General features: G+C 34.7%; 1 protein-coding gene across 8 annotated transcripts in view; it reads right to left on the bottom strand.

The window, feature by feature from the left end:
* LOC131427014 (protein split ends) overlaps nt 1-11,917 on the bottom strand; it is a 271,135-nt gene extending 259,218 nt beyond the window's left edge. For 7 of the 8 annotated variants that reach the window (XM_058589878.1, XM_058589880.1, XM_058589881.1 and 4 more), the window contains exons 1-2: nt 11,617-11,917; nt 9,978-11,303 (exon numbers count right to left, since the gene is read on the bottom strand). In XM_058589878.1, the coding sequence (XP_058445861.1) occupies nt 9,978-10,060 (83 nt within the window). In that variant the 5' untranslated portion in view covers nt 10,061-11,303; nt 11,617-11,917. The remainder of the gene's footprint in view (nt 1-9,977; nt 11,304-11,616) is intronic. The other variant, XM_058589879.1, reaches the window with a different exon arrangement.
* Nucleotides 11,918-12,376: the final 459 nt, after the last annotated feature.

Below are 12,376 nucleotides of genomic sequence, written 5' to 3'. Positions count from 1 at the left end.
TTTTTGAATCGATTGGTCAAGATTTACTTGACTTATGTTTCCGGCCAGCTCAAAATGCAGCTCAAACTTTCGCGGAAACGCCGCCAAGAAATTATTGTACCGGAAGTCGGATCTGAATGAAATTGCACAGCATCTTTTAAGATACTGAGAGCTTCAATATGAATCATGATTTGTGAAAATTGGTTTAACCATTGTTGAAACATCAAAATGAGCTCCGTTGTTGGAGCTTTTCTTCACTACTACCGGTGCGTTCGGTAGCGGAAACCGGGCACTAGTAGTCTTAAAGTAGATTTATATATACACACGGAACCCCTCGCGATTGTGAAACAACCAAAATATTGGTTGTTTTACTGAATTTGATTGGTTAAAATTTGGTACAACTAATCGATTGTTGTTTTTTCTAAACTGTCATTTTTGTTTTCAATCAACAGAAACGATGGTTGAAATAACAAAATTTTTGGTTGAAAAAAAGATGCTGTCTATGTTAGCTAAGACACACACCTTTCAATTTCAATAAAGATTTTAGTTACAACAACCGACCTTGTTTTTGATTTAACAGTTATGTGAGTTGAAAAACTAATCGGTTTTAGTTGTTTTAGATATTACGATTAGTTATTTTAGCTTAAGCAAAAGTATTGATTTTGGATGACAATAAAATATTCCTTATTGATATACGTTCTGATTTTTAAATGAAAATTCGGTATGTTAAGATATATAAAAATATGTAATATTTATTATAAATAATATATTATATTATGACGGTATAAATAAAAGTTAATGTTGTTGTTGCTTTATATTAAATGAATTTTTCATTGAAACCATTTTTATTTTTGTTTTTAATATACTGTCCTTTAGTAGTGCTGGTGTCAACGAAACTTTCTAATTGTGACCACTATATTACTTACGAACAAAAAGTCGAACCGAATGCACTGATTTTCATTTTTTGAGCCATAGCAACCTACAGTTTCAACAGATTATATGAATGAATTTTAAACATTTTCAATTTAATCACTTTGTTCATACAATTTTTGTACATGACTTGAAGATAACATGATGCTCATTCATTAACATGCATTTCACGATGGAGATTCAAGTTGATTTTAAAACCAAAATTCAAACGCATACAATTCACTGGTTTCTAATTTTGGTTAAACACGTTTTGTTAATTGCAATATCTCTAACGGCTATCAGTTCTATGCATAGCACTACTTTATATCAATCGTTCCTTCTTGTAACAAGAGCAGTAAAGATGTAGATAATTTATCATCATTAATATTAACATTATTCTGACAACTAGTGTTATGATAAACATTAATTTACTATCATTCAAAAGTTACTCTTCACGAGTTCTACAAACGTATAATAAGCGAATTTCGCGTTTGCATGAAAATGTTCAAGAAACGCGTTTGAATTTCAACTAAAGTAATGGTTGATTTTCCATTGAGATTTTTGTTTTGCTTTGGGCTGTTTTTGACATTAGACAGCATTAAAAACAACATATTTTTCAACTACTTCAGTATGTGCAAATCAAATAGCAAATTGGTTGAATCAACTAATTATTAGTTAAAACAACAACTGCAAAAATAAAAAATTGCGAGATCGTAATTTTTTGATTGGATGGTTTTCCGTGCACCAACTAACAAGGTCTGCCAACTAGATGAATTTACCAGTAAATTTTATAAAACAGTGCATCTCGTTTCGCCATCGCTTGTAAACAAAATCTCATGAAATTGAAAATTTTTACTAATCGCACTGTAATACCGGAACCGGAAGTCGGATCTGGATCAACTTTTCGAGGACTTTTTTTTTAATTTCAAGCCGTTTCATTTGCATCTTAGTTTGTAAGCATCGATAGACAAATTTCCTAGAAAATTGAACACGCCTTTTTTCATAGATTGCCCACATTGCCTTGTAATTCCGGAACCGGAAATCGGATGGAGATAAAATTTAATGGCGATCTATGGGACCATAAGACCTTTCATTTGAATTTGAGTTTGTGAAAATCGATCACATCTCTGAGAAAAGTGAGTGACATTTTTTTCATTTTATTAGTGCATATCACTGTAAGTCGGATCGGGATGAAATTCAATAGTGATCTATGGGTCCACAAGACCTTCCATTTGAATCTAAGTTTGTTAAAATCTGTTCAGCCACCTCTGAGAAAATCAAGTGACATTATTTGTCACATACACACATACATACATACATTTGCTCAGTTCGTCGAGCTGAGTCGAGGTATATTCAGAGTACCAGATCGATTTCACACAAAGTCTTTTTGGATTCCCAATTAACAACATTTTTTAAAAAAGCCAAACTAAATAAATGCCACGCAGAAGACGTGTGCCAAGTTTCATCCAAATCGGAGCATTTAGATTTGGGTTCTAACACCTTTTCTGTAGTTAATTTAGGTTTGTTTTTAGACATTGATTTAAATAAAATCTTGATTCCGATATTTCAAGGTTGCTGTTAAAAAAATAACACCTAAACCAGAACTCCGATGTTCTATGTAATGAGTATTTTTTTATCAAAGCTAGATCTAAAAATCAAGTCATATCGTCGGTATCTTAGAGCTAAGGCAGTGTGCCTTTTTAAATATGTTGTTGAATAAAAAAATCAAATCGAAGAGCACAATTCCAGAAATGGTAGCAAAATAAGGATCGACTTTCACGTAAGCCAAACCATTATTGTTTTATGGATAGGTAGACTTGGTGAGATTAGTTTTTAAAAGAAGCTAATTTATTTTGTAGTGCCATTTCTCCTAATCGTCGTAACTCATAAACTGTGTTACTGATACAAAAACAATTTAAAAAGTTTTTAGAAATCAATTGGACACTCCAAAAAAAATTACACACTGCTAAAAATTGAGTGGTTTTTTAATAATTATAATATTAACCGAAAAATTTTCAAACAAAATTGATATCTTTGTTTTTTTTGCGAAATATTTTTATGAAATGTGAATTATGAAAATCCACATTTGACGTGAATTCGATAAGCGTCTTTTTTGAAACGGAAAAATAACAGCTAAACAAAATTTACTATGATTTTCCAAACCTCATTTAGTAGTTTCCAAACGAGTCTAACTTTGTTGAATCCGGTAAAAAAAAGGAGTTTTGTCGGGTACGTCACTTATACCATTACATATCCGGTTTCAGACGTGCCACAGCCATTTGATCTTCGAACTGAATCAATAACCCAATAGTAGCTTTCAAACGAGCCTAAGTTTGTTAAAACCAGATCAGACATCTCAGACAAAAAATTGGACGGTCAATCTCGTCGAACTGAGTCCGAGGTATCCGAGGCTCCGTTTAAAAGTCGGATTTTCAAGCAAAGGCAAAAAGGAATCAGAATATGGTTTCACAGCTTAGGGGCAATAAGTTTGCACTTCTAGCGTTCTTCTAAAATTAATCATTCTCGAAATAGTTCGACATGAAATTCGAGGAATAAGGGTTTTTCGTAAAACTGTGTCATTTTAACAAATTGTGTTGGGTAGAAGACGACACGGAATTGCTACGACAACTTTTAGAGGCACTGGGAGTTCAACTCCAAGCAATTTTCAAATATCTACGCATCATGGGAAAGTTTCAGACAGAAAAAGGTGATTTTGCTTCACGACATTAACCATCAGTGCTTGACCATGCGGTTTACTCATCATACCCGGCCCCATCTGACTATCACATCTTTTTGCCATCGCTTCGATTCTTACAAAAAATTTGCGAAAATCTTTCACCCAGTGGTCCAACACTAAAGACAGTCAATACTGCTGGTAAGGTATCAGTAAAACACTAGACAAAAATGTGTATAAAATGAAGGAAAGCATTTCGAATAAAATATATATAATGGATCCCTTGCAATAAATGTATTTTATTTGCAAAAATAAACAAAACCTGATATTGCAGCAATACAAGCTGCAAGTTCATTTGTGTGAAGATTTTTCGTAGCACTGACTTCCTGGAGAACATCAAAGAACAACAAGGTCAAAACCGGGGATAAACAAACGAATGTAATCTTAGTATGAAGATATACAGGTAATGTCAAAATATGGGAAGCAATTCACCAGACTTAACACACTTCGATCTTGATGAAACTTTGCAACCGTGTTCAGTATGACAAACTATTTAGTTTGTAGGACAAATTCGATTCAAGACTGACTTTTTTAAAGAGCAGATGTACTCTTGCATCCACTTTCTTCGAATCGTCGTTACGCAAAAACTGTAAATCGAACAAAAAAGGTGTAGAAAATTATTGGACATTTCTGTATAAAATGTTCAAAACGACGTATGTAACAATGAGAGATTCTCTTTGTTTACTTTCTCTTTCGATTATTGCAAAAGATTCCTGCTTTTTTCGGTAATTTCTCCAGAGCAGATTAAAAGATGATAGCTTTAGTTATTATTATCGGTAAATTATTGGAGAGAAGGATTGCTAAGAGTGCCGTAATAATCAAAAGAGAAAGTAAACAAAGAGAATCTCTCATTGTTACATACGTCGTTTTGAACATTTTATACAGATTTAAAATAAAATATATAGATATACTGAAAAAAGTTTTAATGCTTTTTCAAGAAAAATAAAATTAATCAAAAACAAGAAACATAAAAATAAACGCAGTTTCAATTTTTCGGGCATATTTTTGTATTTTCAATACCACATGATTTTATAGCTTAACAGCAGTATATTTACTCAGAATGACTTTTCTTATAGAAGTTACCCATCTCGAGATATTTGGAAATTCGAAGAACTAAGGTTTTCTTGCGAGGTACGAAAAGTGTATCCATAACATTGGGTAGCTACAGATGGGATAAAGTCGTTTTTGCGAACAAGTTCGTTAAAAAATTTCTGATTTGGCAAGCAATTTTCAATTACGGACAAAAATTTTTATTTCCGTTTCCAATGAGTCTATGAATTCCTTTTGTGGAATTTGACTTTCTGTTTCAACATACTTCGCAGCCGATTTCTACCGTACAGAACAATTTCATGGTTGGTGCTACGATCCTACTGACACTAAACTATCCTTCCAGATTGGGACTCGCACATACGACGACAACTAGCTTGTGAGAGACTCAGCTCCCAGGGCATTGTTGAACCGCAACCCCAGGACGAAAGAGTGCCTAAAATACGCATTCCATCATTCGCCAAAGGACACAAAGCTCCATAAAAAAAAATTGTCCGGATTTGGTTAGCTACCACTACAGTGATACCGCGACAACTAGATGAATTTCATCGAATAGATTCTTAACTCTCAATTACCTTTTCTAGGTTCATGTACACCTTTTACAACAGGAAAATAGATTCGTATCGATTTGTTCAATAGTTTATTGTTCATCGTGCGAACGGGCTATAAAAACAAGGTTTCTAGAAAAAAATTGGTTCAAAGTTCAGATGCTTCAAACGCATGACAGAGCGCGAGTAAATTCAACTCCGGAAGGATTTGAAATCCGACTTTGCGATAAGTAATTATATGAGTTTTAATACCGTTTCACAGGATGAATCAGACTATTCACTATTGAAGATTTCATCTAATCATCCAATAGTAATTAATCATAAGTTTAGACGGATATTGTAATCACAATAATCGACCTATGACTACTCAATAATTGAGCTTCATAGCTTCAAGTTGACATATTTTCAAGTACCAATTTGGAAGCATTCTTAGTCCCAATGGAATCATAAGTGGTGATAATAATTGCCCTAATTTCATCATAGCTCGTCTCAGTAATGTCATTATGGCTCATATTTCGGTGAGACATCGTTTTCAATATGATTCGAAACTTTCCATTCTAGACACTTGCTATTTTTTGAGTGATTTGTGGTTTGTATTTGACTTACTTCCTGGAATTGGTTTCTAAGGTTTCTTAAGGCCATCATCCAAGTACCATGCGCGCGGGTGATTTTAGGAAATTTTCGATGGAAATTTTGAAAAATTTGCCAGAACCAAAACAATACAGACCTTTGAAATACTTTTATCTATCTACAGGGTAAAAATGGGAAAATTCGGAGGATTTCCTGAGTCTTATCCAAAATAGTTCTGAAAAATGAGTGTTTTTGTGATCTTTCACAATTATTTGGAAAAATAATGCGATGACATAAATTTTTCTTTTTAAATAATCTTTATGGTGACTACAAAGATTAAATTCGGACACATTTTTGGAAAACCTTTTCACGTTTTTCATAGAAAATCCACGAATTTCAAAAATTTCAACGAAATCGGTTATATGAAATTCGTTGATTTTCCATGAAAAGCGTGAAAAGGTTTTCCAAAAATGTGTCCGAATGTGATCCTTGTTGCCAGCATAAGGTTTTTTAAAAAAAAAAAATTTCGTGCCATCGAATTATTTTTTCAAATAATTGTGAAAGATCACAAAAAAGGTCATTTTTTCAGTGCTATTTTTGATAAGACTCGGAAAATAATCCGAATTTTTCAGCCATTTTTGCCGTGCAGAAGGATAAAAGCTGTATGTTTTTGGTTTTGGCAAATTTTTCAAAATTTCCATCGAAAGTTTACTAAAACCACCCGCGCGCATGGTACTTGGACGATGGCCTTAAGAGAGTTTCCACGAAGTTGTAGGATATGGTTCAACCATATTCTTGCTCAACTTATTTAACGTAATCCAAATTTCGCGAATCTATATTCAGTTTTTTTTGGGTAGATAGATTGATATCTTGTTAGTGTTTGTAAATCACATTTGAAGAAATTTTATCTGCTCACCAGTGCATTGAAATAATGAATACAATACAGTGGAAAAAAAACTATGCCATGAATGGATTCTGAAACGAATATTTTGATTCCCAAACTTTCGATGAGTATTGAAGAAATAAGATAATATTCGATGATTGACGCAAATTGCAGTATTTCTGTCAAATCGATGAACCACTCAAGTTTGGTTGCTTTTCAAAATGACATTTGGTTTTAGAGATGTTTCAGTCATAGTCACATACATTTGGTGAACCTTTGAAAAAGTAGAGAAAGTCATCTTCCTTCGATTGCAACGAACGCGCATTTCAATTTAAATCATTCAAGTAATTACTTTAATGCTAAATTAGAAATTCATTATATTATTGTTGGTAAATTGTCACTTGACAAGAAATGCTTAACAGAGGAACAAAATCGAATTCATTTGAAATTGTTTATCCTATAAGAAAGTCCTACTGCTGGTGTGGCGAAAGCATTTTTTGTAAATTTTTTTGAACCGGATCCCATGATTTTGATATTTATTTATCTGGTATTTAGATTCATGATATCCATTAGAATTAGAGCAAGGAAATGTACTTATAAACTCATTTATTGGAACAATACATATCACCAAAATTCAAGCAGCGAATATTCATATGACAATTTTTTGTTCATTGCTCGAAGCCCTGACCATGAGGAAATTGTGTTAGGTTCGTAATACCACTATGCTGTTAATATTTTTTCCACCGAACTTGTACGTGAAACAATTTATTTACTTCACTTGAATTGAATTGATTCTGTGTGATTACAGAGTGTAGTTTATTTGATGCCACTTTTTTTAAGTATTGCTAGATAAAGGGAAAAATCAAGTAATTCATTTAACTCTTTGCTCATTCATTTGTTTTATGTTTATTGAATAAACCTTTCATACTAACTTTGAAAGCTCTGGTAGATTTTATGTCATATGAACAAACGATTTATAACTTGTCGGATAAAATCTCAAGAGAGCCAATCCATCCACCAAAACTAGACATTCTGTTTTTTTTTCTGTCAATTTATTATGCGACATTCTCTTCTGGAAGAAACGAAGAAAGCTCAGTACGGAATATTTACAAAATCGGAGATCTTCACAGTCACTGGAGACCTAGACTGTTGTTTTTTTCTCAGAACAAGTGTCAATTTTAGAAAAAAAAATTGTTCTATGTTGCTACAATAAGATTCCGAAAGGATATAGTATGTGTTGTTAGAAGAGTTAGTTGGTGAAGAGGTATAACGAGACAAAAACTCTTGATGCCTTTCCTGAAAACGAGATAGACGTCCAGATAATACAAGAAAGGATAGCGCATATACTTAGAAATAATCCAACCCGACGAAATTGCCAGAAAAAAAGCTCCTGTCAGATTGAACACGATCAGTTGACAATTACAAGAAGCTATGCTGCAAAACCATTCTACCACTTCGAATCCTTTTTAGCGCAGATTTAAAAAATAGTGTAGAGTTTGACTGAACTGCATTACTTTCTAAAACGATTCACTACGTTACAAAATCCAAAACAGATCTCAGAATTAATTTTGCGAGTGAAACCTCTACTATTTTCTAAAATGTTTTGAGAATAGTATATTTTCCAATCTTGTCGGAAATGTATCAAACTATGGTTAAGGACGCCGTAGAGGGAAACAGTTCTTGTTGTTTTGATAGTCCAGACCACATTCCAGTACAAAGAGAAGACTACAGATAAGTACAAGAAGAAGGTCACAGGTCCATCGGAGGAGCTGTAACAAGTCAATTAGAAAACATGTTTGACATCATTCCGAGAACAAAAGTCTTTGATTGGCAATCTTTTCAAATCATCATTGAAAAAACACAATTACAACACTTTGAAGCAAATATATCTTATTTTACTGGGATAATGGTTTAATGTATACTTTGATAAAATTTCTATTAACTCAATTATTTCACATTTTATTCTTATTTTAGTGGCTCTTAACAATGATTCTAATTTCAGTGATAATTATATGGTTCACGTAAGAATTAATATATGAAGCTGGATTCCATTAAAAAGTAATTTATGCGTTTATCAACCAGTTTTTTTTAGAACAACGCATTTTGGAATATCAAAGCGTTACTTTTCGCTATAGAAGCCTTACAGAAACATGATCATCTCTTTTCTTGTGGTTTTCTAATACATTGTTTGCAGAAGAAAACACCACATTAACTGAAATATTGAAGTTCCTCAGATCGCTTATACTACATGTTATATTTCAGCTGTTTTTCAAAGAACGGCGAATCTAACATTGACAGCAAATCGTTTTTAGAAATTATCGTATATTCTTAGATCAATAAATTAATATTCTATGAATTGTTAGTTTATCTTCAAAAGGGATGCAAATTTTACCACTTTCTATCTATATCCATCTATAAATCAACATAAAAAAGTTTCGCCCTTGTTCGATTTGTTTACTTTGATGCTTCTTATGTGAATTATAAAGATACGCCCTTGCGCATTTTTCATGAAATTGGCTGGTTTTCGCGACTAAGACAAATCTGCGAGTAATTTTATCGTCTCATTGACTATTTCCACTGGTAAAAGACTCGGAAACCATCTGAAATAAAGAAAAAAAAGTTTCGCCCTTCCTTACTAGCAATTGAAGTATCGCCCCGTTTGTTGTCATGGAACACGGAGGGCGAAACTTACGTAAACAAATGGAATGACAGTTTCGCCCTTTATAGTTCTTTGTGTTACAAAGATTGAGATTTTTTGTAGAATCCGAATTTTTAGGTAAAATTGTAGGATTTTGAAGCTTTTATTGGTAGGTGAGAGAAACTCGATTTGTTCACTTTTGTAACATTCGCCCATCTTTGAAAAACAGCTGATTTGTTCTTATTTTTGAACAGACATTCCGTACCTTTGGTTGACTGATTGTCCGTACGTTTGGTTAAGTTGATGATACTGACGTAAATAGATTAGATTTGAAAATAGAATATCAAGGCAGTCTCCAGCTGAAATAACGATTGTTTCAAATTAACTAACAATGGCTCCGAAAGAAAAGCATTCTTGCTTCTTCTTCGATGAGAAGAATATTTTCTTCCAAGATCCTTAATATCAATAAAATCAGTTGCAAAGTTCCCAGCTTAACCACAAATTTACAATTTTGCCATATGAGGTAAATTTTTCTCTATACAAATCACAAACCTAGTAATAAAATTCACGATATTACATATAATCCAGTAATTTCTAGATCTTGTTTATAAAATCGTACAATGAAGAAGATAATTCAATTTAGGGTACAGTTTGCAAAATCACACCTACCTTTTAAAGTGCTCGCGTATTCTGTCCTCTCGTACCGTTTCGGGCAAGTTTCCAACCCAAAGATGTCGAGTCTCGCGTACCATTGTGCCTCAGGTGCTTCATGGAGGCGACTTTTCCGTTCGGGGGCCTTCAGCCCGCACTGAAGCAAATTTGCAATTTTTCTCGAGAAAAAAACCAAAAAATCACTACTTACTGCACTTACCGGTCACACAGAAATCGAAAGACTCTAGATCTATGGGATAGGTAAAATCGATGATACGGGGAGGGTGAGAACTAAATTAGCACATAACACGAATTTTTCGCGCAATTCGACCACGTACGCGACGTCGGCTTTTGAGACCGGACAGACGATCGATCGACCGATCGGGGTTCTGGACGACAACGGACGAAGAAAGCTGCGGCCACTCACGGCGATCAGCCAGACTGTTGTTACATCATCCCCCGGACGATGACCACTCGTAATGGAGGACGCCACAGAACTCCCGGAATTTTTTGCAAAGTTGGAAAACGCACGGCAGCAACTTTGCAGATATTTGGAACACAATTCGATGAGCTCCTCTGGCAGGGCGCTGGAACACGCTTCGATGATTACCAAATTGCTTCAGCACGAAATCACTTATTCACTTCCCTAACTAAACCGGGATAAACGCTCAGAAAGAGATGTTCCTGGAACATTCTTTCTTACCTATCCTCGACTATTCACGAACCCGGACACGCAATCCGGATAAGAACATAGATGTTTGCACTGCTGCTTCTTTTTGAATTTATTCACACAACTAGTGAAAATTTAAGAAGATTCTATTTCCTTCTCGATTGAGAAGAAAAACACTTGTTCACCAGGAAAGAAAACCTCACTTTCTTTGATCTCGGGACTCACAGTGGCTATCGGAACAGCGCCTTGTCCCCTCCCGCGGCGTGGGGAGTTTTGGGGTTGTACCCACCTTTGCCAAAAGCTTGGCTCTTGCGACAAGTGAAATTCTGGATCCGTTCAAAGAAAATGATTCCAACAACGCTACTCCGGCAGAAGCAGAACAGTTTTTTCCTGGTCGGCGATGAAAAACTTCCTGAACTCGAGGGAAACTATTTACAAAAACTTTTTTTTTTTAGAAATACGCTAATCGCGAAGGGGAAATTTCGATTTTTGAACTAAATGAAGATGAAATTTTCACTGACATTTCGATGCTGGATTTACCTTTTCTGCCTTCGAATTCACACACTTTAGCATACGCTTATTGAATCGTAAATTACAATTTTCTTCGTAGAACTGCCTTCAATCGTAGATTGGAAACACTCAACAATTCTGTTGTATAACAATTTTTAACAATCCTGTAACAAACAAAATATTACTTAGCACATTCGGAATCACTCGGCAAAATCTGTCCTCCTGCCTGATCGGTTTTTTTCTCATTCATAATGATCAAACAGAAAAACAATATTTTCACGAAACTTTGCAGTATATTTGTAACTGTCAATTGTTTTTTTTTACTGTGTACATTGAGGTAAATTTTCCTCTGAAAACTAACGGACGTTACAATCGCGTACCGAAAGCATATTACAATTTTTTTTTGTTTTAATCACGAACGCCAAATTTCGTTTCGTAAATACACATTGGAAAGACAATAAATTTTCTGATAATTACACTTTTCTTCAAGCTTGGCTGGTACTTTTACAAAATTTCCACACTATTTCGAAAGAGACACACGTTTCTTCTTATTCCACTTTTCGGTGTACTTTTTTTTCTTCTCCAATAGTATGCCTCTTCCTTTTGCTCCTTCTTTCAGTTACTATACTGCTCAAGAGCATTCGCGGCTATGCCTCGCACTATCTCTCTCGCTTTTTCACTTCTGCTTAATTGAATGCTCTTATTTTTCTCCTTTCTGGTTGGTGATGATGGAAACAACGACGACAACGCGTTACATCGATGCCTACTCATCGCGTTCCTGAAGCTGACTGAGCGGCGGGCGCGCGCACACACCAAACGGCTCGGGTCAGCCAACGTTGAACAGTATACATACAACGAAAGAACTGTAAATTCTGGACCAACCATTAGTGCGAGCGAGAGAGGACTACATACGTGCCCGGTATGCTTCTCACGAACACCATCAGCTGCACGGGAACACTAGTCAAAACAACGGTACTGCAAGTTGGTTTGTATGCGTGAGAGCTTGAATCGTGCACATTTCGGACACGAACGAAAAAGAGGCAAATGAAACGGAAGTTGCTTCGGTTTGCAAAAGGCAAACGGTGATGCCAGATTTCTTTGCACGTCGAGGATATTTCGTCGTTAGAGTACTATGTCAACTACTTTTAAAAACCGAAATACACATTATAAATACCGCAAACAAAAACGCATTGTGGCAGCTTAAGAACTCACTCAGTTTTTCTAGGGAGAATTTTAG

Source organism: Malaya genurostris, chromosome 2 (assembly GCF_030247185.1).
Source record: "Malaya genurostris strain Urasoe2022 chromosome 2, Malgen_1.1, whole genome shotgun sequence".
NCBI classification, from domain to species: Eukaryota; Metazoa; Arthropoda; class Insecta; order Diptera; family Culicidae; genus Malaya; species Malaya genurostris.
The sequence above is the reverse complement of the archived record's forward strand: the minus strand, read 5'-3'. Positions and strand labels throughout refer to the sequence as shown.